This window comes from Ovis canadensis, chromosome X, assembly GCF_042477335.2.
Source record: "Ovis canadensis isolate MfBH-ARS-UI-01 breed Bighorn chromosome X, ARS-UI_OviCan_v2, whole genome shotgun sequence".
Classification (NCBI taxonomy): domain Eukaryota; kingdom Metazoa; phylum Chordata; class Mammalia; order Artiodactyla; family Bovidae; genus Ovis; species Ovis canadensis.
Window position 1 is genome coordinate 101,321,402 of NC_091727.1, and position 25,365 is coordinate 101,346,766.

Genomic DNA, 25,365 nt, shown 5'->3' on the forward strand with positions numbered 1-25,365 from the left:
TGAACTTACACATTTTACAGCTGGCATCATCATGCTGGTTGTCTTACACTGAAACTTGCCCTTACTGCAGTGGGACTCTAGTCTCATGCTGCAGTATACTCCTTTGAAGTTGCCACATTCATGCTGCAGACACAACACAAAGAGTTTAACTTCTTTAGTTCTTCTGCAGCTGGAATTGAAGGATAAGCTTGAAGTTGCATGAAGAAGGGTGGTGTAGTTTCTCTGTTTCATGCTTTTGAATTCTCTAGAAGCATCCATTCTGGGTCAGTTTACATAGGAGTCAGAGAAATGAATAATTGCCTTCTATCAGCATTCATCATCATCTTGTGGCCATATATATGCTAAAAGGTAAGCTTACTCCAGTGGTCATCTTCATGCTTCTTTTTTTTTTTTTAATTGAAGCATAGATAATTTACAATGCTATTTTCAAAGGGAGTATGAAGAAGCAAGAAGTTTAAGGGCTGTAAAGTGTGGTGTGAAGTACAGAATATTATCCATCCTGCACAGTCTTCTTGTAAGCAGCCCTTTTGCCCCTTTTCTGTCTCCCCTCAGAACTTGATTAGAAAAATGAGATCACTGGGTAAAATGTAACCTAACTCCTGACTTATGCTCTACTGAATGTACACAATGCCTTCCCTAACTTGGTGAGTCCCTTCCCGGATTATAAGGAGTAAAAATGAAGAATTAAATAGTTGAGGAATGACTGACTTTCTACCCCTAGTATCCCCCTTCGCAAATTTGCAGGCGGACCATGTGGGCAAGATAGCATTCAAAGGAAGAGCATGAATCAGCAGATCTGCACACAACAGAAAAATGACACAATCCAATCCCCCTACCCTAATGATTAACTGAGATTGTTTCCCCTTTATCCCTTTAAAAATTTTCATGTCCAAGCTGAATCTGAAGTTGATTTTGGAATATGAATCCACCCTCACTCTGGGTAGCTGGTTTCCTGATGAAAGCAACTTTTCCTTTCCAACCAACACTTGTCTCTCGAATATTGACTTTTTGAGCAGTGACCAGCCAAACCTGAGTTTGATAACATTCCCTTTAGTACTAAGCACTTGAAAGTGAAGGCCACACTGAAAGGTGAAGATAGCAGTAGGAGTATGCAAGAGAGAGAAGACCATGGACAGACTCATTATCATCATGTTGAAAGATAACTCTCAGTGCAGCAGTAAGTTGTTGCATACAATCCACACAGACTACTAACATTGTTTATTTGTAATAAACTTCTAGGGGAATTCTTCAGTGACTCAGGAGTTATATATCTTTTGAATGTAAAGTGGTTCTCTAATATATAAATCATGTTTCCAGGTACTCCTTGGAGATAAAATATTGTTTTTGTATCATGTTGGGGATTGTAATGGATTTCACTCACTCAGAGGAAGGATATGTAATATTTTAATACCTGTTAATCCTTAAAAAATGTGAACTTAGGTCATGCTAGACCTCTGAGAAGTCCTGTCTGACAATGCAACCTGGAAAAGGCTAGATATACTAACTTATACATCACTCCTCAATACCAGTAGTTAAAATTCCAGAATTAGGGGATTGAGTAAACTGATTATTAATCCTGAGGAAAGACTAGGAGATGAGTTTTCTTCTCATCTGTTCCATATCTGCTACAGAGGACTAGAAAAGGATGAAGAGAATCCGGATTCTCTAGGGTCTAAGGACACTTTGCAAATTTTATTAAATATGTGTCTTTAAAAAAACGTAAATGAACTTTAAAAGTAGAAATAAAGTGAACCTCATTTTCTAATCACAGTGCAGGAAAGCCAAAATTAAGAGGAAAATGGCAATGCTGTACAGTTCTTGGGTCATAAGAGAAATTATAATGAAAACTGTGATAATAACTTTGAAATCATCAATAATAACATGGTGATGGTTAATTTTATGTGCAATTTGGCTGAACTGAAGGATGCCCAGATTGCTGGTACAACATGATTCCTGGGCATGTCTGTGAGTATTTTCAGAAAAGATTTGCACTCATTCAGTGAACTGAGTAGAGTTCCACCTTCATTGATATGTGTAGGCATCATTCAATCTGTTGAGGGCCTGAACAGAACAAAAAGGCAGAGGAAGGGCGAATTCCCTCTTCAGCCGGAATGTCCATCTTTTCCTGCCCTTGAACATTGGAGCTCCTGCTTTTCTGGCTTTCAGACTCAGGGACCTATACCTGAAGCTCCCACTTTTCTGGCTTTCAGACTCAGGGACCTACACCTGCAGCTCCCCTTGCCTTGCCTCCCACCCCCCCATCTCCATTCTCAGGCTTTTGGCTTTGGACTGAGAGATAAACCATTGGCTCCCTTGGTTCTTACATCTTCATACCTGGACTGGATTACACCACCAGCTTTCCTTTTTCATCTGCTTGCAGACGGCAGATTACGGGACATAAGCTTTGTAACTATATGGGTGAATTTCTATAATAAACCTAATTATATATAAAAACATATATTACGTATATACAAATTTTATGTATACATTTCCATCTATCCATCTTCCCTATTTCTCTGGAGAATCCTGGCTAATACAAGCATTATATATAAAATGTATGGAATGTGACCAAAGCTATATTTAAAGGAAAATTCATAGCCTTAAAATGCTTTTATCATTAAACAACAAATACTTAGGATACAATATGCTGGATATTTATTGCAAGTGTACACTGTGCAGGGCCTGAACAAAATATATTTCATCTTCATAGTACTTAGGAGTTGGGTACTATGTCTTGCCCTTCATAATACTTAGGAGGCAGGTACTATATTTTGCCCTATTTGAAATGCTCAGAAATATAATTAGGCACATCCATACCATGTTCTAACTATGACATGTTTCTAAGAACTACTTCATGTAATACTTGATCCAATGCCACAAATATTTATTAGTGCTCATTATACACAGGATACTATGACAAAGAGATAAAGAATAGATGTTCTCTACCCTATAAAATCCAGTCATGTGTGTTTATGATGTAGATGATACAGCTCCTTTTATGACTGCAACTAACTCTACTAGCTAAAATTGATTGCATTACATGCTAAAACTGATACATAAACCCATGGTTGCAGAGAATAAAGATTCCAACTGAAGTCAGGGCAGGAGTCCATTGTGGTGCTTGTTGCCACTGCTCAGGGAAGCATCTCTAAGTTCAAACAATTAGTTAATGTGATCAAAGCAGGAAGAGCACATATGTTTTCACTTTATTAAAATATTGCATAGATACAGAGCAGTTGGGCTCATCCATTCTAAGGCACTGTCCTGGTTTGAATGCAATTCCACAAGAGAGAAAAGAGAAGCCATTACATTCAGTATTATTTACCTCTACATTCAGACTCCTCCCCTGTTCCATGTTTATTGCTACTGGGATCTCAATTTTATCCCCAAACTTATAGCAGCATCATACTAGGACCTGGATGACAAAAATGAAGGACACATCCTGGCTCTAGTACTTGTATGAATTGACACTTAACTACAAACTCTCTTGCACTGCTGGCCATTTGTTTCCCAACTCTTGTTTAACTAAAGATATTATAAACTCTTTATGAATTAATTTTTAATAGTTTCCATTAAGCCTAGAACAGGACTAGTTAGGCACATAGTACATATCCCCACAATGCTTGTATTAAATATCAGTTGCAAGAACTTTAATGGAATAGAAAAAAAATATACTTTCCCTAATTCTAGTTTAAGGAAAGGATGACTGGTATCCTCACAAAGGGAAATGTCCTATTGCTTGTATTTTTTAACAAGGAACAAGGCTGAATGAATATTTTCATGTATTAACAGCTTTAACTGACAAAGAGAGTTCTTCCTTTGCTATAGGAACTTGAGTCATAACCACTAGTATATGAGAACATTTATATAAGTAGCAATGTGTGTGTGAGATTATAAGCAAAATTCAAAGCGGTTACAAATCACTGAGCAACACATAAATATCTGAATTACTGATCCTCCTTAAATGATGTGTGTATGTTACATTAAAAAAATAAGTGTAAAGACTTTTTTCATAACACACTTGAAGCAACTGGAAATAGCTAGGCTTGGGAACAATCAGGCTATACAGATAGCTATAGAAATATGTGTTAAAGGCAGTGTGTTCCAAGAATATTTGCAGAATAAGAGCTCTGTGGGTTATTATTGGGTGTACATGAAAACGGGTTCTGGGGTCAAACAGGATTGCAAAACACTGAGCCAAAAGAGGTACTTTTTCCACCTTCATGAGAGGACCTCTCAGAATCCTCATAGGCTGATGTGCACTGTGAATCTACAAAGCAGAAACAGCAGGAAGGGATTCCCAAACTTATTTGCAAACTATCTTATAGAAATAGGTGTTCTATGACACACACTTAGGGAGACACTGAATTAAAGAATGGATAAAATTTTAAAGCACTGAGAGAGACACAGTTGAATAGCAAAGGAGAGTGAAAAGCAATGGATACTGGTTCCTCAGTCAGTGTAAATTAAATTAGAGTCTACTTGTATGACTTCAACTGGCAAATGGGTTCTTCCACAAAGAGTTGACTTATCCTGGGAACAAAATAAATCATCAAACCAATACTCAGCTCTGAGTAGCATCACCCCAGACTGCCAACTAAGCAGATTAGTCAACTTTGCAAAATTCAAAAGTAAAGATTAAAATTCTAATTTCTTCAAAGACAAAATTTTCAATGGAAAGAACCCAGTTTATAGCAGGCAAACGAAATCCTCTTCATCCATGTGTTCCTAACATATTTTTATTATTTCATAAAATACACTGTCTCCTTTGTTGCCACCTGGGACACATATAAAGTTTTAAACTAATATAATCACCTTTAATAATGACAGCAGAATAATTATGGTAATACTGTAATAGATATGCCAGACAAATATGATAATCCATTATGTTGACCCTACCCTGAAAAGGCTTGCCATTATTTTTATGCTGACATTTACGATATGGTTGACTTGGTTCACAAAAATTGTCAATGTAATAAAAAATGAGTTGCAGAGACAGAATAAATCAAATCTATGAAAATTGCAAGAGTAGGTAGATACTCTAGAATTCATATAACTTGGAAGATGGGTTTTTAAAGTAGAAAAAAAAAGCTTTTCTTTTCTTACAAGCTCAAACGAATTCTTCCAAGACAAACAGGCTGTTGCATGTTTAAGATTTTGTGTTGGGGTTAGTTATCAATCTCTGTAGGATTTGTTTCCTTTAATAATCCTTAAAGAAGTCCTCTAAAGTGAGTGACTTGGTGCATAATAAGGCCTGCTCTCTGTCTGAAGCTTTTAGAACAATGACTACACTTGTATGGCTTCTCCCCTGTATGAATTCTTAAATGAATAACAAGGCTTGGTCTCTGTCTAAAGCTTTTCCCACAGTAATTACATTTAAAAGGTCTCTCTTCAGTGTGTGTTCTCTGGTGCAAAGTAAGAGCTGTCAGCCTACTAAAACTCTTCCCACAATTATGACATCTATGAGGTTTCTCACCCGAATGAGTTTTCAGATGTCTTTTAAGACTTGATCCATGACAAAAGCTTTTCCCACACTCAAGACATTTATATGTTTCTTCTTCAGAATGGGTTCTCTGGTGCCCTATAAGGTGTGAGCGCCGAGTGAATCGCTTTTTACACACAGTGCATTCATAGGGTCTCTCCCCTGTGTGAAGTCGCTGGTGTCTGTAAAGGTCTGAACTACGGAGGAATCTCTTTCCACATTCAGGGCACTTATGAGGTTCCTCTCCTGAATGAATTCTCTGGTGCCCTGTAAGTTGTGACTTTCGAGCAAAACATTTCCCACACTGAGAACATCGGTGAGGTTTGTCACCCGGACTCTTCTTCTTATGGGGTCTCGGGTTGAGAGGTTCTTCCAAGTTGGAGCTCTCAGGTTTCTCTCCTGCTGAGGGGTTCTGATGCTCTACAAGTTTTGTTAAATCTCTCTGTAAATCCTCTGGAGGGGTTTCCCATTGATTTTCTAGCTGTACATAGTCTTTTTGCAAAATGGGGCCATGAAGAGCATTCCCCTCTAAAGTAACAATAAATGGATACATATTCTCCAGTTTTTTCTGTTTTTCTGAAGTATCTTCTTCATTTTCTATTCCAATCTCAAAACCTGAGAGAAGAAACAGAATACAGATCTCACCATGTCCCACATGGAAAAGAACATGAGGGAAAATGAAGAGTTTATATTAAACCATTCATAGAAATAAGAGATGTTCCTTAGTAGAATCCAAAACTCTTTACCCTGATCAAGGTTTATTTTTTTCTTTTCTTTCTTGTGTGGTATCAATGAACAATTACTTACCTAACTTGGAATCAAGTAATTGCTTAATTTCTTTGGAATCTTGCAGTTCCTTCACCCATGCCTCTTCTCTATGCTCCAATGGAAAGCTCACGTCAAGTTTTGGTATTGGGTATCCTTGCCAGAAGAAAGATGAAAAGCATAATAGTTTGAATCATCAAAGGTTTTTACAGAGTTTAGCCTGATATCTTGGACATGTGGCTGCTTAATATTCACTTCCTCCTCAATTACTATTACATCACCTGGAATCTCTTGCAAGTCTTTTTTTTTTTTTAAAGAGAAAAGCAAAAAATGAGAGAACCTTTTGCGTTCAACTTAAGGCACTCTTCCTCTAACCTATGGAAGGGAGTGAATCAATTCTGTGCTGAAATCAATACACTAAATTGCTACTTTATCTATTTTGATAATAGATTTATCTGGGTTAGAGCCAAGAAAGTGAAGTGAAAGTGTTAGTCACTCAGTTGTGTCTGACCTTTGTGACCCCATGGACTGTAACCCACCAGGCTCTTCTGTCCATGGAATCTTCCAGGCAAGAATACTGGAGTGGGTTGCCATTTCCTTCTCCAGGGGATCTTCTCGACCCAGGGATTGAACCCAGGTCTCCTGCACTGTGGACAGACTCTTTACCAACTGAGCCACCAGGGAAGACCCTAGGTTAGAACCAAAATATGAAATAAATCTCCATAAAGTTGGCATTGAAACTGAGAAATGCTGATATTGAGTACTACGTGAAGAGAGAGAGGTAAAGCCAGAAGTTATGCAACTGCTTATTGGAATAATTTCAATTGAGATTTCCAAATTATAATGGAAACTGACTGGGCTGACAACCAGAAAAGCAGTTTTTGTTTGCTTCAGCTGAAATCTGGAAGTGGACTGATTCTCCTGAAATTACCCCCAAGTAACCATTAAAGAGTGTTTCTCACTGTCAGGTTAAGGACAACCAAAGAAATTTCTCCATTCAGTGCCCGCCCCCACTGTGGCCTATTACCCTCTCCTTACTGAGAGTCTCTCTGGCTCACAGTCTCTCTCCACACCCCTTCCTCACCTTCTCTGCTCTGCCCAAGTTAACTGGTCCATCATCAAGTGTGGGTTGGAAGTAGCTCACTTGAGATAGAAACTCAGCATGATGTTTAAATATTAGCACCATTAAAATAACATTAGCAGGTTAATTTGATGAATTTTAACCATTATATCAAAACATAGGAAGTGGACTAAAATATCTTATTTTATATTTTCATGGAAAAAAAGATCTTTTAAGATTAAGAAACAAAAATGTGCTTCACATAAAATTCTGTTTAAATTCACTATATTGTTTTTGTTTGGGTTTCAAAGCTAAGAATAGGATGACAGGGCAATGAGACCAAGGTCAAATAAACTGGAGGTCACAGGTCAAAGGAAAGCTGTCATTATGTATTAAAAACGGAAGCAAACTGAAACTTGAAATAAGCAGAGAGAGTAGCAAAGGCCTATGTGTGAAATACTGATGTATAACCTCAATGCAGGAAGGGAGACAGACTTCAAGTATGATACCATGAGAAGCTCTGTAGATCTATTTCCCACTTTAACTGGTGACAATTATTAAAAATAATACAAGAAACATTTAAAGTCTAGAAAATTAAGAAACATCTATTTTTAATAGAAGGGGTAAAATGGAATAGAGTTACATACAAGAAATATTTCTACATCTCACTGACATTAAGTCAATATAAATCTGAAGCTGATTACAAGTCAAGATGTACATGTTAACTAGAGTAACCACTAAGGAAATAACTTTAAAAATTGTGAAAATTCATTACAGTCAGTAAAATGTTACATTTAAAATATTTACTTGGTGTCAAAGAAAGCAGTAGATGACAGATAGAGGGACAAAAAAGATATGAGACATATCCAAAAATGAAAACTCAAAATAGCAGATATAAACTCAACCAATCAAAGATAAGAATAAATGGTATGAATTAAACAACTCAGTCAAAAGGCAGAGATTGTCAGACTGGATTTTTTAAAATCCAACTATATGCTGTCCAAGGAAACACACTTTAGATTCAAAGATACAAACAGATTGAATGTAAAGGAACAGAAGAAGATATGTCATGCAAGCAGCAAGTAACCATAAGACAGCCAGAATGACTATATTAATATCAGACAAAATAGATAGTAGAACAAGAGAATCACTTCATAATGATAAAAGGATCAATCCACTAGGAAGATGCAACAATTATAATCATATGTGCACTTAAATAACACAGTGCAAAATATATGAAGAAAAAAATGTAAAAAGAAATAGACAATTGATAACAATAGTTGTGGACTTTAATACCTCTTTGCACTACTAGATAGAAAACTTAGGCAGAATAGCAACAATAGAAGACTTAAAAATACCATAGACCAACTAAACATCACAGACATTTACAGACAACACTCCACAGCGAGCAACAGCAGAATATACATGCTTCTTAGGTGCAGAGAAAATTCTACAGGACAGTTGAGATGCTACACCACAAAACAAATGTTCAAAAATGTTAAAGGATCACAATGACAAACTACATTCCCCCACTAAAATGACATTATAAATAAGTAACAGAAAAAAAATTGGGAACATCACAAATAAAAAGAAACTGAACAACACATTCCTAAGTAACCCATCAGTCAAAGAAGAAATCAAAAGGGAGATTAGAAATATTCTGAGGTAAATGAAAATGAAAACTTTGGGAGGTAAAACCAGTGCTTAGTTAGAGGGAAATTTATAGCTATGAATGCCTATATTAAAAAGGAAGAAAAATCTCAATAACCTAACTTTACACCTTACACCATACCCTGGATGCAGACAGGAAATGTGTGCTCAAACTTGAGCTTCTTCCTGAATGTTAACTTCCTGCAATTTTTAATTATATACCAACTCCACCCCTACCCACCTCCATTATCCTGCATAACACACAGATCCTTATGCCTCTGCTGCATTCAGTCTCCTCTTCCTGGACTCTCACAGTACTGCTTCTGACACTATCACCAGTTTGTATTTCCCAACCTATGCTCAAATCCCATGTCAGTGGAGGCCACTAACCATTCCCCTTGACCCGTCCCCCACCCTTCTGACCTGAGTTCCCATCGTCTAGTGACTGCAGCCATGAAATTAAAAGACACGTGCTCCTTGGAAGAAAAGCTATGACAAACCTAGACAGCATCTTAAAAAGCAGACATTACTTTGCCAACAAAGGCCCATATAGTCAGAGCTATGGTTTTTTCAGGAGTCATGTATGGATGTGAGAGTTGGACCATAAAGAAAGCTGAGCACTAAAGAGTTGATGATTTTGAACTCTGGTGTTGGAGAAGACTCTTGAGAGTCCCTTGGACTGCAAAGAGATCAAACCAGTCACTCCTAAAGGAAATCAATCCTGAATATTCACTGGAAGCACTGATGCTGAAGCTGAAGCTCCAATACTTTGGCCACCTGATGCGAAGAGCCGACTCATTAGAAAAATCCTGATGCTGGGAAAGATTGAAAGCAGGAGGAGAAGGGAACAACAGAGAATGAGATGGTTGGATGGCATCACTGAATCAATGGACGTGAGTTTGAGCAAGTTCTGAAAGATGGTGAAGGACAGGAAGCCTGGCACGCTGCAGTCCATGAGGTCGCAAAGAGTCAGACACGACTGAGCGACTGAACTGAACTGAAAATACAGAAGCAACCCAAGTACACATTTATGGAAAATGGATAAGCTAAATGTGACATATACATACAAGGGATTATTATTCAGCCTTTAAAGGGATGGAAATTCTGACATATGCTACAGCATGAATGAACCCTGAGGACATTGTGCTAAGTGAAATAAGCCAGTCATGAAAAGACAAACACTGCATTATTTTACATGAGGTACACAAAGTAGTCAAATTCATTAGAACAGAAAGTTGAATGGTGGTAACCAGGATCTGGTGATGGGGGGCAGAGTGTGGAATGTAGAAATAAGAAGCTGTGTAAATGGGTATAGAGTTTCAATTTTATAAGATGAAAACAGTTATGGAAATGGATGTTGGGAATGGCTTCACAAAATTACAAATGTATTTAATACCTCTGACCTGTACACATAAAAATGGTTGAGGTTGTAAATGTTTGGTTGTGGGTATTTTATCATGATTAAAAAAAAAATTGAAGAGAAAAATAGGCTTCCTGAGCAGGGTCATTAGCTTAAGGGATTTTCAGTCCCCCTCAATCTAAGGTGCTTTGTGACCAGCTATTCCCAGAAAGATATTTCCTCCTTCTACTCTTGATCAGAGTGGCCCATTTCCATCAGGCATTCCCCAACCCTAGAGAGCTCTTGAGCTCTCAAAACAGAAACCAAAGAAAGGAAAGCAAACCCTTGCCTTACCAGGGTCGAGAAAGGGCTGGCCTTCCCCAGCAGCACTGAAGCTCAGCTCCTGCGGCCCGGCTTGTGGGATCCACGCCTCTGCCACTGGGACTTCCGGGGCAGGTCCCATTACTTGGAGTGGGGGTGACTCCAGGTGGATGTTTGGTGGTATGTGTGCCATTCCCACTGGTGCCAGTTCTTCCAAGAGCATTTCCTGCCTATCCAGCTGGAGGAAATGCCAGAACCATCACTAAAAGTCCAGACCAACCCTGCTCAGTAGCTATATAATGCAAGCTACCCATGTCCTCTTAAATTTACCAGAGGCCATATGAAACAAAAAAGGAAATAAAATTAATTTAACAATATACAGTATTTAACCCAATATATCTAAAATATCATAATTTCAGAATGTAATTGATATAAACAATTGTTAGTGAGATATTTCACCTACTCTTGTTTCATATTAAGTTTTCAGAATGTGCTGTGTATGTTATACTTATAGCATATTTCAATTTGGAATAGCCACATTGCAAGTGCTGAAGAGCCACACTTGGCTATTGGCTGCTGTGCTGGGTGGTGCATGATTAGACCATACAAAGATAAAATCTTATATGGTAAGCTAAACCAGAAAGACAGAGAAAGGGAAACCACAAATTCATCCTATCCTAGGGGGCAGGGAACCTTGGATGACTCCTGCTCAGGCAGGCTAACTACAGAGCCCCATCGACACTCCCTGCTGGAGCTCCCCTAATGCCCACCCACAAGTACTTCCTGCCTTCTCCCAAAGATTCTGCCTCTGCTCAGCTATGGGTTTCAATCGATGGTTCTGAACAGAGACTAATGCCACCACTTCTATGGGGCATTTTGCCTAGGATGGTAGGTGGTGGCTATCAGAATATTCTAAACCAGAGATGGGAGTCTATATAATTCACAGGGAAGAACTGTTCCACTTCCCAAACCATTTAGGAATGTTCCCTCAAACACTCACATAGGTAAAAAGAACCTGTCAAGGATCTCACCCTGTTGGTTATATAAACACAAAATATTTTTGCATATTGTAGCATGACTTGGATTTTCTAGAAAAGCATTACTTTGGCAATCAGAGAAAGACTATACTACTTATTGTTCCAATTGACCAAGAGTTGTTTGTCATCTTGAGAAATCATATGACCAGCAGCAACACCACTCATAATGTTTGAGTGTACCATATCACTCAGAAGTTCTGGCTGTCACATTCCCAGTGTATCTATGCATAGATTCAAGCAAATGACAACTCCCTAAAGTTTTGGTGTAGTCAAGCCCAAATACATGCACAATGAAATGTGATTTCATAAGAAATCACAATCCTTTTCCTTTATATTCCTTCTAAACTCTACTCAACTCAGGGTTGGTAATATTTTCTTGTAAAGAGACAGAGAGTAAATATTTTAGGCTTTGTGGGTAGTACTGGAGTACTGGTTTGTTGTCTCTTCTTTTTTTAACCATCCTTCTAAAAGGTAATAACCATGACTATTTCGTGGGTTGTATAAAAATAGGCTTTGTGTAATATTTGGCCCACAGGGCACTTATTATGTTGATTTTTTCCCTAATTTTGTAATATGTAATTTATATTATTCATAAATTTCATTTTAGGATAGTAAAGGGGACATTATCAAATATTTGTTATAGAAGTGGAGTTGGGTTTAATAGTTGAGACTGTCTGGAACCTATGCTGATTCCAGTAGAAGGAAAAATTGGAAAGCTCCAGCAGGGAAATCCTGTGGTACCAGTCAGAAGGTCTGATCCAGTCCCAGCTGCCTTGCTACTTCTTTGGGTCTAATTACCAAGATCCCAACCTCTTTTCTCACCTGCTGCTCTGGTATCTCAAGTTCTCTCTGTAAGTCTTCTATCAGTGACACAACTCTTTCTCTGTTCTCTGGGCAATGTTCCCTCACCCAAGTCTCTATCTCTGTGGGGAGAATCGTTAGGAATTGCTCCAACACCAGCAGCTCCAAGATTTGCTCCTTAGAACGCATCTTTGGCTTCAGCCATTGACAGCAGAGCTCCCAGAGTTTGTTGAAAGCTTCATGAGGCCCAGCTGCTTCTTTGTACTGGAACTGCCGGAAGCGCTGGCGGAAGACCTCACAGTCAGTATCATACTCTTGAAACACCGAGCCCTGATTCAAGGAGGCCTGGATTGCACAACCCAGGGCCACAGCCATCGCCCTCTTCCAGCAATGTGCAATTTATATGGAACTTGAAGTGGCAGATTCAAATTTCTTTACTTCTGTTATCCTCCGGGGGGAGCCACCTATGTATACGCTGAGGTTGGGACAAAATGAGAAAAGAGAAACAGTAGTGGTTACCAGAGGGCAGATTTACCTCCCTTAACTTGCTTACTTTTCTCCAAAGCCCTAAGGAAGCAAATCAGTCTTGAGGGGTGGGGGAGATTGAGAATCTGATGAAAGCCATGAACTCTCTTCTAGAAAAATAAACACCACATGAAATTCTGCAGTTAATTTCAATAAGGCTACAAAATCTTCAAGACCATCTATGGATTCTCTAGAAATGTACTCTCCAATCTGGTATTCAATAGTCCCATGTGAGTTGGGGGGAGAGATAAATTAGGAGTTTGGGATTAACATATACACATTACTATATATAAAATAGGTAAACAACAAGGACTTACTGTATAGCACAGGGAATTATACTCAATATTTTGTAATATCCTATAACACAACAATGTAAATTAACCACACCTCAACAGAAAAAGTGGGCTTCCCTGATAGCTCAGTTGGTAAAGAATCCACCCACAATGCCAGAAACCCCGGTTCAATTCCTGTGTCGGGAAGATCCAATGGAGAAAGGATAGGCTACCCACTCCAGTATTCTTGGGCTTCCCTTGTGGCTCAGCTGGTAAAGAATCTGCCTACAATGTGAGAGATCTGAGTTCGATCCCTGGGTTGAGAAGATCCCCTGAAGAAGGGAAAGGTTACCCACTCCAGTATTCTTGCCTGGAGAATTCCATGGACTGTATAATCCACGGGGTTGCAAACAGTCGGACACAACTGAGTGACTTTCACACTTTCACTTTCAATAGAAAAAAGCAGGCCTACATGGATGTTTAAATTAATTAAACTAAAAATTCAACTTCTCATTCATACTTGAGCAACATTTCAAGTGCTCAAGTAACATCTCTGTGTGGTACATATATGCAATGGAATATTACTTAGCCATAAAAAGGATGAAATATTGCCATTTGCAGCAATATGTATGGATCTGCAGATTGTCATACTGAGTGAAGTAAGTCAGACACAGAAAGACAAATATCATATGATATCAAATGTGCGGAATCTTAAAAAATGATACAAATGACTTATCAACAAAACAAAAAGTTATAGATGTAGAAAATAAACTTATGGTTATGAGGGGGTAAGGAGGGGAGGGATAAATTGGAAGATTGGGATTGACATACACACTACTATGTACAGAACAGATAACTAATAAGTACCTACTGTATAGGGAACTCTACTCAATACCCTGTAATGGCCTAGTATAACTGATCCATTTTGCTGTACACCTGAAACTAACACAACACTGTAAATCAACTATACCCCAATACAAATTTTTTCAAAAAAGGAGAGACATCTCTGCAGAAAGTTCCATTGGACAGCTCTGCTCTAGGATTCCATGGACCTAAAGCAAAGAAACCCTTCCATTAAATGAACCCCTACAGATTTAGTCGCTTCTGAACCCACTTCCAACCTAATTCCCACTGTCTTGTGGTTTTGAATACAGCTAGGCCACAGAAGAAATGGCAAGCAATATTTACAATGGTGAAGAACCCTAAAAGTTCATCTACCTTTGAGGAGCCTTTAGTCATCTTCAACCATGGGGATCTTAGCTAGAATCATGCCTTGCAAAGACAGTAAACCATCAATCCCTTATTCCTCCCCGCTAGGGGTCACCTGTAGTTCAGCCAACATCACCATGACCCTCACCCTGAAACAGCATTCTAAGTGACTTTCTCATGAGAAAAATACATGGCAACAGGGCAGGCCAGCAGGAATCAGGTCTGCATTAATAACCAAGGACATTTCTCACGCCTTGTGCCAGGAACTGTTCTACACCTCCCACATATATTGGTTCATTTAGCCCTTACCCAACATCAGGAAGTGGGCTCTAGTACCGTGTCCTGAACACAGGTGAGAGACTGAGGTAAGGATGAGGAGGACTGAATAACTTGCTCCAAGTCACATGGTAAATGCCAGAGGGGAATGGCGAGGAGTTTGGAATCAACCTACTACTGCAATGCTAAAGTCTGCTGCTGCTGCTGCTGCTAAGTCGCTTCAGTTGTGTCTGACTCTGCGCAACTCCAGAGATGGCAGCCCACCAGGCTCCTCCGTCCCTGGGATTCTCCAGGCAAGAGTACTGGAGTGGGTTGCCATTGCCTTCTCCAAATACTAAAGTCTAAAAACATCCAAATGTTTTAAGTGCGATCTCTGAGGTCACAGAGGTCCTCACATCCATGTCTCCTCAGATGTCAACCCTAGTACCCACCCGGGCACTGTGGCTCTTCTCAGCCTGTATTTTCGGGGACTCCTCCTTCTTGGGAGTGGGACAAGGAAAAATTACTCATGATTCCAGCCAGTCATCCCAAATGAACACAGTCCCCATCTCACCTTTATCTTGATGGTAGTCTGGGTTTTGGCGTCAGACCCATCTAGTGATAACCTGCTAGCCACGTGATGCTGACACCCAGGGCTTCTGTCGTCAACATGAGATAATCACAGCATCTCTTTCCTAGAAGTTCCCTCGGCAGAGCCCACTGCAGGGAACAGCAGCATGCTTGGCACAGAGGAAGCACTCAGGAAAGGTCATTTCCTAGGAAGCTTCTATTTAACCTCCACCCTGCCAAGGCACCTAAATGTCTCTGGGGGGCATCCAGGGACATGCCTTGAACGTGCTCCAGCCTCGCAGCTGGGCAGCCCTCCCCCGACGGTCCCAAACCTTACACCACGTCGACCAGGGAACTGACCCTCCGGGTTTCCCCCGCGTCGGCCCCTCCGGAGAAAAACTTCACTCCATCCCTGGGCGGATGGCTCCTCCCCAAACCCTCCTGAGCGAACTCGGGCCCACAGGGCCCGTGGATGAATAAGGGTGTAAAGAGAGGGCACTCGGGAAAAGGATCGGGGGACAAGCCAAAAAGCGGGTTGAAAATCGGGTACCCGCGGTGCTGCGCGGCCCCAGCGTGCTCCCCGGGGAGGATGTTGCGCTCCCCGCCCGGGAGAAGCCCGGGAAGGCCCGGCGGGTCGCAGGGGACGGCGGCGGGGACCCGGGCCGGACATGGGCCCTCCGCCTGTCGCTCCTTCTCGCGCCCGCCGCCCGATCGGGACTGGAGGCGGCGGGTTAGCTCAGACCGAGAGAGATGGGAGCCCGGCTCCCCGCGCCCGCGCCCCAGGGACGGCCACGCCCTCTGGCCGCTCCGGGACTCACCGCCTCAGCGCCCGCGGCTCTCCCAGGCTCACCGGGTGCAGCTGCCCATGGCGCAGGCGCGCGGCCGCGCTGCGGACTACAACTCCCGGCAGGCTCCACAACACTCGCCCAGCGATTTCAGTCTCTAAGGATGCTGACGCGGGAGAGGCTGGGATTTTCCTTGGCCTCCTTCGGTCCTGAGGCCGCTTTGGAAGCGATCCCATTTCCGGTCTTAAACGCCCGGGGATTGGGTGGGGCATGCCGCTGTTCTAGATCCTAGCGATGGCTTCTTTCCCATCAGCCCTAGAGTAACTGGAGCGGCTGGGGACTTCCTGAAATCTGTTATTACTGGATCAATGCTTCTCAAACCTCTTTTTAGGAAGAATTTCTTGTGAGGACCTGTTAAAAATTCAGCTTTCTGGGCTCTCCCCCGACACCCGTACGCATTGGATCTCGCGTGAGCTGGAGGATTCGCATTTTAATAAGCTTTCCTGGGGATAATGACCCTGATCTTTCCCTTCCGTATCATAGTGCCCTTGAGCTATCTTTGTATTTTCCTCTTAAAGAACTAGGATTTGACGAAGCTCAGTTCAGTTCAGTCGCTCAGTCGTGTCCGACTCTTTGCGACCCCATGGATTGTAGCACGCCAGGCCTCCCTGTCCATCACCAACTGCCGGAGTTTACTCAAACTCATGTGCACTGAGTCGGTGATGCTATCCAACCATCTCATCCTCTGTCGTCCCCTTCTCCTCCCGCCTTCAATCTTTCCCAGCATCAGGGTCTTTTCAAATGAGTCAGTTCTTCGCATCAGGTGGCCAAAGTATTGGAGTTTCAGCTTCAGCATCAGTCTTTCCAATGAATATTCAGGACTGATACCCCTCTCTGATTTCGGCCGCCACTAGAGAGCTCTTGAATCTTTAGGTCGCCAACATGGCCCCGCCTCTTGTCTTCCAATTGGTCTTTCGCTGTTCCCGCCTCTGGAGTCAAATTTTCACTTCTGGGTGGTCAGCGGTGTTTTGGCCAGGCCCGAGGCAATGATGTCATCCGGAAGATGTACTCCTCACATTTGGCCCGAGCTAGTTTGTGTGTGTGTCCTCACATTTGACCTGGGCTGGGTGTGTGTGTGTGGGTGTGTGTGTGTGCCTGGGCTGGGTGTGTGTGTGTGTGTGTGTGCCTGGGCTGGGTGTGTGTGTGTGTGTGTGTGTGTGTGTCTCTTTGGACGCCAAACTTTGGTGTTGGTCCAAGACAGAGAGGAAAGAGCTGCCGGCAACTGTGCCTCCCAGAGGCGCTGGTGGAAGCTAGACAGGCAGGCACACCACCATCCCAAACCCACAGAGGCCAACGCACTTCAAACAGCTCTGTCTGAGCTGGAGTTGGGCTCATGGACTGGGACTTGGCACCAGGGACACGCTGACTCCTGCAGATTTTGTGTATTGTTGCATGGGGCACCAGGTGCCTTCACCAGCTGTTTTGGATGGTTTCCCAGCCAAGATGGTCTGCGTTTGACCCTGACTCTCAAGAGCAAAAAGTGGTCCTCATTGTGAAACCAGAGTAGTTTCTGTGGCTAGAGCCAAAGGAGGCCCAGCTCCAGGGCCTCTCATCTGCACTTCTGTGGATTCCGCTGCTGGTCCCCGGAATCACTTAGGCAGCTCCTTGAGCTTTGCCATGGATGTGTGCCTTTGGCTGGAGAAGCGCATGGAGCAAGTCCTGAAGCTGCTGTGATGGAACAGTTCCTGACCATCCTGTCCCAGGAGACCCACAGCAGGGTGCACATGCAGCTTCTGCACCATCTGATAGATAAACTTGCCAAGAAGCTGTGACTCTTTTAAAATGCATGCAGACAGAGCTTTCGAGAATGAGGGAAGAGGTGACTGAGAGATGTTTTATGTGCGCTTCGGTGGCCCCAACTGGGACATCACAATCTCTTACTTCCCCTCAGTAGTCTCCTGAGTAGAACGACATGGGCAAGTGACTTTGTAGTTTAGTCTGGAACTTTCATCCTCCAGATTCCACCCCCAACCCAAGCACACAGAGGAACAGTGTAGAGTGCCTGTCTTCACAGGGAGGCAGGTCACTGCTGCAAATAGTCAGTGTCATCTTGGATCAGAGGGTTTTGGATCCTGGCTCTGCCTGGTGGCAACGTGACTTGGGGCAAATCACTTTCCTCTTTGGGCCTCAATTCCCTTTTGGTAAAATGGCATCTGGGATTTTGAGGATTTAAGGGAGACCAGAGTGTACATTGGAGAAGGAAATGGCAACCAACTCCAGTGTTCTTGTCTGAAGAATCCCAGGGACGGGGGAGCCTGGTGGGCTGCCGTCTCTGGGGTCTCACAGAGTCGGACACGACTGAAGCGACTTGGCAGCAGCAGCATGTACATTTGGATCACATAGTCGATGCTTAAAACTGAGCAGGCCTGGTGCGATTTCTGCTTATGGCACACCCTGCTGCTCCTGAGGCTGACACGGGAGATCTTCTTGAGCTCAGGACTTCTGGGATCCAGGGCACTCTGTGATCATCCACAAGGGGACATCCCAGCAGCAGGGGACCACCAGGTGGCCTATAGAGGTCAAAATTGCCCTGCTGATCAGTACCACACTGCACCTGTGAGTAGCCACTGCCCTCCAGCCTGGGCAACATCACGAGACCTCGCCCTCCACCACCAAACAAACGAAGTTGTTAGGTGTTGTATTAAGGTCAGCAGTCAGGGCTGTGGAATGGCCTCACTGACAGGATGGAGCATGGCTACTAACAAGAGAGAGTTTCGGAAGTCAAGGTGGAGTGAGTGTGGAGTGAAAGACCTCAGAAATGGTGGTTTGGGGTCTTTCTGGAAGGGAGGAGCATGTCTTCGAGTCCCGCTTTTAAATTAAACTTTTCATTTTGATATTACTGTAGATTGACAGGCAGTTGAAAGAAATAGAGATGTCTCTTTCCCCTTTCCCTCATTTCCCTAGTGGTGTGAAGTGAAAATCGCTCAGTCATGTCCAACTCTTTGCAGCCTCGTGGACTGTAACCTGCCAGCCTCCACTGTCCATGGGATTCTCTAGGCAAGACTACTGGGGTGGGTAGCCATTTCCTCCTCCAGGGGATCTTCCCAACCCAGGGACTGAACCCAGGTCTCCTGCATTGTGGGCAGATTCTTTACCATCTGAGCCACCAGGGAAGCCCTGGTAGTAATAACTTGCAAAATTGCAGCACAAGGTACACCCAGAATATTGACATGAATACAGTCGGGATACAGAACAGTTAGTTCATCACTGTAAGGGCCCTCCTGCTTTTCTTTCATAGACTCACCCTCATCTTGTCCTTCCCATCCACCCCTCTCCTACCCACTCCCAAACCCCTCACCCCTGGCAACCACCAACCTGTTCTCCTTTTCTAGAAGTTTGTCATTTTAAGAATGTTTTATAAATTGAATCATAGTTTGTAACCTTTTGAGATGGCTTTTTCCCCATTCACCATGATTCTCCAGAGATTCATATAAATCCTTCTGTGTAACAATATCTGTTCCTTTTTATTGCTGAGTAGCATGCTATGGTATGTATGTATCACAGTTTGTTGAACCACTCACCCACTGAAGGACCTGGGGGTGATTTCCAGCTTTTGGCTATTACAAACAAGCTGGTATGTGTGTGTGTGCTAAGTCACTTCATTCGTGTCCAACTCTGTGACCCCATGAACTGTAGCCCACCAAGCTCCTATGTCCATGGGGATTCTCCAGGCAAGAATACTGGAGTGGGTTGCTATGCCCTTCTCCAGGGGATCTTCCCCACCCAGGGCTCAAACCCCCGTCTTTTATGTCTCCTGCATTGGCAGATGGGTTGTTTACCACTAGCATCACCTGGGAAGCCCCAAACAAGCTGGTATGAACATTTAATTGCTGAATTATTTTTATGGTTGTTGCTTTAAAATCACAGTCAGATAATTCTGACCCCTAATTCATTTTGGAGTTAGTGTTACTTGGTTGTCTTTTGTCATTCAAGTTGTGAATCTCCTGCTTCTCTGTATGAAGGGTGATTTTCCATTGTGTCCTGGACTTTTGGTGTCATGTTAGGAGACACTGGGTTCTCTGGAAGCTTGGTAGTGTAGCAGGTAGTCTCCCTGTTTGGGTTTGGAGAGCAGGCCCTGGCCTCCTACTCTGGGCTGTGGTTGTGTGGACAGCGAGATTTTCAGAGCCTTTGTGGGGCCTTTGTCTTGCTTGGTTTATTGCAGGCTACTGGGGCTTCCTTGAGTTCCTGGGGATGCTGCCTGGGGAAATGGAAGGAGTTTTCCCAGGCCAGGCCACCTTGGGATTCTAGGTGAGGGAAAGGATTCCCTCTGCTGCCTCCAGAGACAGGAATGCTTGCTATGTGGGGAGCTTCTGGAGGCAAGAGGCAGGGACCAGTGGGGCTGGGGAGTATTTCCTGGGCCTGGGCTCTTTGTGTCCTGCTTCCCTTTGCTGGTGTCTCCCAGCAGCAGAGTGTCTCTTGGGGGAGTGGGGAGGGCAGCTTCAGGCCCAGCAGAGAAGCAGTGTGCTTCCTTGGCAGTGAATGGCAGTGAATGTCTTTCCTAGGGGACAGGAGTCTTGGGTCCTTGAGTGACCTAGAACTACCCAACTATTCCCTTGATGTTTTTTTCAGATTAAAGCTGAAAGAAATCTGATATGAAGTGTGAGCTCACCATCTCCACTGTGTCTGAGAGCCCCTGCAAAGACTGTTAGAATGAATAGAATTTCCTCTACAGTGTAACCCAGGAAAATTATATCAACATAAAAACATATCAAACTAGAAGGACTGACAGGCATCTTTCATTTTAACCAGTGAAACAAGGGAGGATTTTGTTATTTTACTTTTTTTTTGCATTTTCCAAGATTATGGACAGGCATAAGCAGGTAGGTTATATGACTTTTTGGCAATGGCCAACTCCACCCTGGTGCAGCTCGTGTCAGCATCCACAGCCATTTGGACAAATCCAGATCATTTCTGTGCCTTCCCAGTTGCCTACCAAGTAAAAAACTCTTTATGTTTTTGGAAGCCAAGGTGGGTTTTAGGTATTTATCTGCCAGCCTTCTGATGATTGGTATGGGTGTGTTAGGACTGACTTTAGAGGTTCCTTTATCCATGACTGGTTGATTCCACAGACAGCTTTCAGAAGAGAGCACAGCTGAGAGGGCCTGAAAAAGATGGGAAACCCACTTAATCCAGTGGACCGAGGGACTTCTTGCCCCACACCCCTGCCACCTTCTTGCCACACACACTTGCTTTCAGCAAGTGGTCATAAGATATTGCTTTCGGGCATAGTATAATTTGAAATGTCAACCTTATCATTTCCTTCATTCTGTCATATACATGGGTCTGTGTTGAGAATCTCTGTTCTGTTCCACTGACATATTTTTGATTCTTGTTTTAGTCGCTAAATCTATAGTATAGATTTTCACATCTTGAAACAGCTCACAATCATGGCTGTTTCCACATCTTGTTTAGTTGCTCAGTTATGTCAACTCTTTGTGACCCCATGGACTGTAACCCACCAAGCTCCTCTGTCCATGGGATTCTCCAGGCAAGAATACTGGGGTGGGTTGCCATTTCCTCCTCCAGGGGATCTTTCTGACTCAGGGATCAAACACGCAAGAGGATTCTTTACCACTGAGCCACCTGCGAAGCTTTCACATAGATTCTCTTTTATTTGATTGAATAAACTGTTCATTTCATGGCAAAATCCTGTTGAGTTCATGACTGTGCTCGCACTGAATTCAAAGATGTATTTTGGGAAGAACTGATAGGATGGCAGTAATTAATTTTCCTGTCATGCAAGAAATGGTATTTTTAGTCTTAAAACAGAAAATAAAAAGCTTTAAGCACATTTCTCTCTAGTTTTAAAAATTATATTCATGTGTGTTTTGTAGTCAGTGTGAAATGGACACATCATTTCTACTATTTCATATTTTATTGTTAGACACATATCTTCTTTTATGTATTTAACTTATATCCAATAGTTTTTATAAAATATCTGGGTGAATAACTTGTTATTCCAAAGAGATAGCCATTTAAGACAAAGGCAATTTTTCCTTATGTAAATAAATTATAGTATATTAATAGTATGATATAAAATGCAGCTACTGAAAATGGTGAAGGGGTCCTCTATGTACTGACCTGGAAAGAATATCCAAGAAATGATAGTTGAAGAAAGAACTTGAAAAACAATATGTGTCTTAGTATCACATTTGTATTTCTTCAGAGTCATCTATATTGATAAAAGTAAATGCAAAGAATAAAATCTGAAATGTTTACAGCAAGCAAATGGCAGTTCTTCTGGGGTAGGAGTGTAAGATGGGGGAATACAGAGAAGGGGTAGAGAGATGGATTATTAGTTGATCTCTGTAGATATAATTCTTGTATTTTCTACAAGAATCTAAAAATGTGAGTCAATTCTATAAAACTATTTAAATTAAAAAAAGATTCCTGGAAGCATAAATTTGAGACACAGAGAGTGCAAATATCAAGGCAGGTTGACCCAAATTCAGCCTGTTTTCTCCAAGAAAAGAGCATTGGGGCTCAGAAGAAAGATATCAAAACCCCCAGACAAACAAACAGTGAACCAACCTGTAACTAGAGTTCAAGGCAAGGGCACAGACTTTGCCAGGGAAGACTCTCTACCAGTCTGTGGCTTTAAGAGGTTCTCATTCAGGAGAGAAAGAGAAGGTGATGATATGCATTCTCCAGTCTCAGGCTTCCATTTTATGAGGAATACATTCCTGATAAGAACAGCGGCAGCGGCAGCAGACCTCTGCTCAGGGTGTCTGTCTGCTAGGCACTTCTCCAAAGGGCTTAACATACTCTGGCTCATGTAATGTCATAATAGCTTTGGTGGGTCCATTGTCACGCCCACTTACCCAGAAGAGGGCACTGAGGTACAGGAAAATCATGTAATTGGCCCAAGGTCATACAGCTGGTATGTGGCAGAACCAGGAAGTGAACCCAGTTTGTTTGGCATAAGGGCCCCAGCCTTCTACCCCTTCAGTTTGCCTCCTCTTGATCCTTATGGAAGACGAGGAAACAATTCCCATCCCTCTATTTGTTCTGAACATTGAAAACAGTATCTTAGTGCCTTTACATGGTCCTACATGGTTGAGAGGAAACCCGGATGGCCAAGCCTTCCCTGCCACTCAAGGAAGGGGGCACATGGCCTGGGTCCCTCTTCCAGGCATCCATATCTCGGTTTCCTCAGTTGTCATGTGAGACTGAGCAGGGCAGCCAGTGTGGGGCCAAGTCACATTTCCTCATAATAGTCATTTTAGTTCCTTAAACAGTAGTACTGTAAAAAACACAAAGTCCAGTCTTCACTGTTAATAAAAACATCCTGTAGAAATCTATGTCCTACTTTGAGACAATATCCACATGGGTCACACACTTTTAACATTAACTATCTAGTTGTTCTATATCAGAGACTCACAAGGTAATACAGTGTGAGAAGTCTGACCACTCACAACTATATTTTCTACAACTTAACACCCCATTTATGTGAATTGGTGTTTAACAAAAAGCAATAATTTGAGACTCATTGCCAAGCCTGGCAATGAGATCAGGAAGTATAGAGAATCCTACCTTGAATTGAATTGCCTTGAAGCTTTCATTGGATGATTGGATCTTGAGACCATAATTGCTGACATTACCCAGCAGACCTGTTGAAATGCAATGAACATAGGATACTTTTTGTATTTCCTCCCATGGGAGAAGTTTTAACAGAGAGATTTTGCTCAAGTCAAGGAAGAGCCAGGACTTCCCTGGCCGTCCAGTGGTTAAGCATCTGCCTTTCAATGTAGGGGACAGGGATGTGATCCCTGGTCATGGAACTAAGATGCCACATACTGCAGGGTAACTAAACCCACATGCCACAACTACTGAGCAAACGTACTCTGGAACCCACAGGCCACAACTAAACAGAAGCCCACCCACCACAGCCTGTGCTATTTTTTCTATATAGGTGTAGAATCTCTTGGACTTCTCACAGGTCTTTGAAGACTCTTGAGAGTCCCTTGGACTACAAGGAGATCCAACCAGTCCATTCTAAAGGAGAGCAGTCCTGGGTGTTCTTTGGAAGGAATGATGCTAAAGCTGAAACGCCACTACTTTGGCCACCTCATGCGAAGAGTTGACTCATTGGAAAAGACTCTGATGCTTGGAGGGATTGGGGGCAGGAGGAGAAGGGGACGACAGAGGGTGAGATGGCTGGATGGCATCACGGACTCGATGGACGTGAGTTTGAATAGGCTCTGGGAGTTGGTGATGGACAGGGAGGCCTGGCGTGCTGCAGTCCGTGGGGTTGCAAAGAGTCAGACATGACTGAGCAACTGAACTGAACTGAATTGGCTTTTGTACCCTTACAATATAGGTTCTAAATTAACTTTAGGATCTGTTCATATGCACCAATTGGCAAAGCTTCATAGCCTTAATCAGCACCAGGCTTAGGAAACACAGTTATACCTGGGGGTCTTCACTAAATTTTAAAAAGGAACCTATTACTCTTAGTTTGGAGAGAGTTACCAAACACAAAAATAGAGGACAAAAACTATACCTCACTGTAACCATCAGAATTGTTGCCTTGCATAAATTCCTCCATAGCCCATTACCCTAAAATATGCTCTGATTTAATGAAAAATAAAGTCTTTGACACAATTTGCTCTATAAAATGGAAGACCTTGAACCTTCAATCCCACATAAAATAGTTAATACAGTCCAATACAAATTAAAACAGGATGTTATGGGTTGAATTTCTGCCCCCCTCCCACCAAAATATGTGGAAATGCTGACCCTTTGTATCTGTAATTTCCTGCCAGTTGTGCACAGTCATGTGCAAATTATAAGTTAAATGTACAAGGACATAAGTGTACCTTGCCCTGGGATCATCCTCACACAGTTATCAGAATGAGCCATTATGCTGACCCAGAGCTCCTAGAATGCCAGGGCCACCTGAGGAAAGGAATTTTATAGCTTTTGTGAAGCCTCCTAATGGTCTGCCCCCAAATCCAACTGAGTACGTTGACTAGGAACCGTGCCATGAAAGGGAAGACAGAAGCAAAAGTTTCAGAGACTGATTGGTACTAGGTGTGACCCAACAATGATGACTAGAATTAATCAGTTTGATCACATTAATTCCTTTTTAAGTAAAAGTCTAAATCCATATTTAACACAAAGGAAAATATTAATGTTCCTTTGGTAAGTATAATCGAGTCTAATATTTCTTAAAATATTAGTTATAACTTAAAATTTTAGAACAAGCTTATTTAGTATTGGAGAGATGTTGTT

The 25,365-nt window shown here is 42.3% G+C and overlaps 2 protein-coding genes across 19 annotated transcripts in view; both read right to left on the bottom strand.

Moving 5' to 3' along the window:
- Positions 1-3,187: 3,187 nt before the first annotated feature.
- On the bottom strand, positions 3,188-17,021 carry ZNF449 (zinc finger protein 449). Of its 3 annotated transcripts, XM_070291973.1 has the most exons (6): positions 16,105-16,236; positions 15,291-15,436; positions 12,477-12,930; positions 10,651-10,855; positions 6,290-6,403; positions 3,188-6,097 (listed from the first exon to the last, which is right to left on the bottom strand). In XM_070291973.1, the coding sequence occupies exons 3-6, from the start codon at positions 12,828-12,830 to the stop codon at positions 5,211-5,213; spliced, it is 1,560 nt and encodes a 519-aa protein (XP_070148074.1). In that variant the 5' UTR covers positions 12,831-12,930; positions 15,291-15,436; positions 16,105-16,236; the 3' UTR covers positions 3,188-5,210. The 3 variants fall into 3 exon arrangements, with proteins under 3 accessions (XP_070148074.1, XP_070148075.1, XP_070148076.1); XM_070291974.1 differs by lacking the exon at positions 15,291-15,436 and having other exon boundaries at positions 16,105-17,021; XM_070291975.1 differs by lacking the exon at positions 15,291-15,436 and having other exon boundaries at positions 16,137-16,721.
- A 3,869-nt stretch (positions 17,022-20,890) lies between these two features.
- Positions 20,891-25,365, bottom strand: part of ZNF75D (zinc finger protein 75D) — a 35,957-nt gene continuing 31,482 nt past the window's right edge. For 6 of the 16 annotated variants that reach the window (XM_070291988.1, XM_070291985.1, XM_070291987.1 and 3 more), the window contains 2 exons: positions 23,665-23,741; positions 20,891-21,233 (listed from right to left, as the gene is read on the bottom strand). In XM_070291988.1, coding sequence (XP_070148089.1) covers positions 21,107-21,233; positions 23,665-23,741 — 204 coding nt within the window. In that variant the 3' untranslated portion in view covers positions 20,891-21,106. Of the gene's footprint in view, positions 21,234-21,590; positions 21,863-22,212; positions 22,304-23,664; positions 23,742-25,365 lie in introns of those variants that run through there. The other 10 variants (XR_011446417.1, XM_070291993.1, XM_070291991.1 and 7 more) reach the window with 3 other exon arrangements.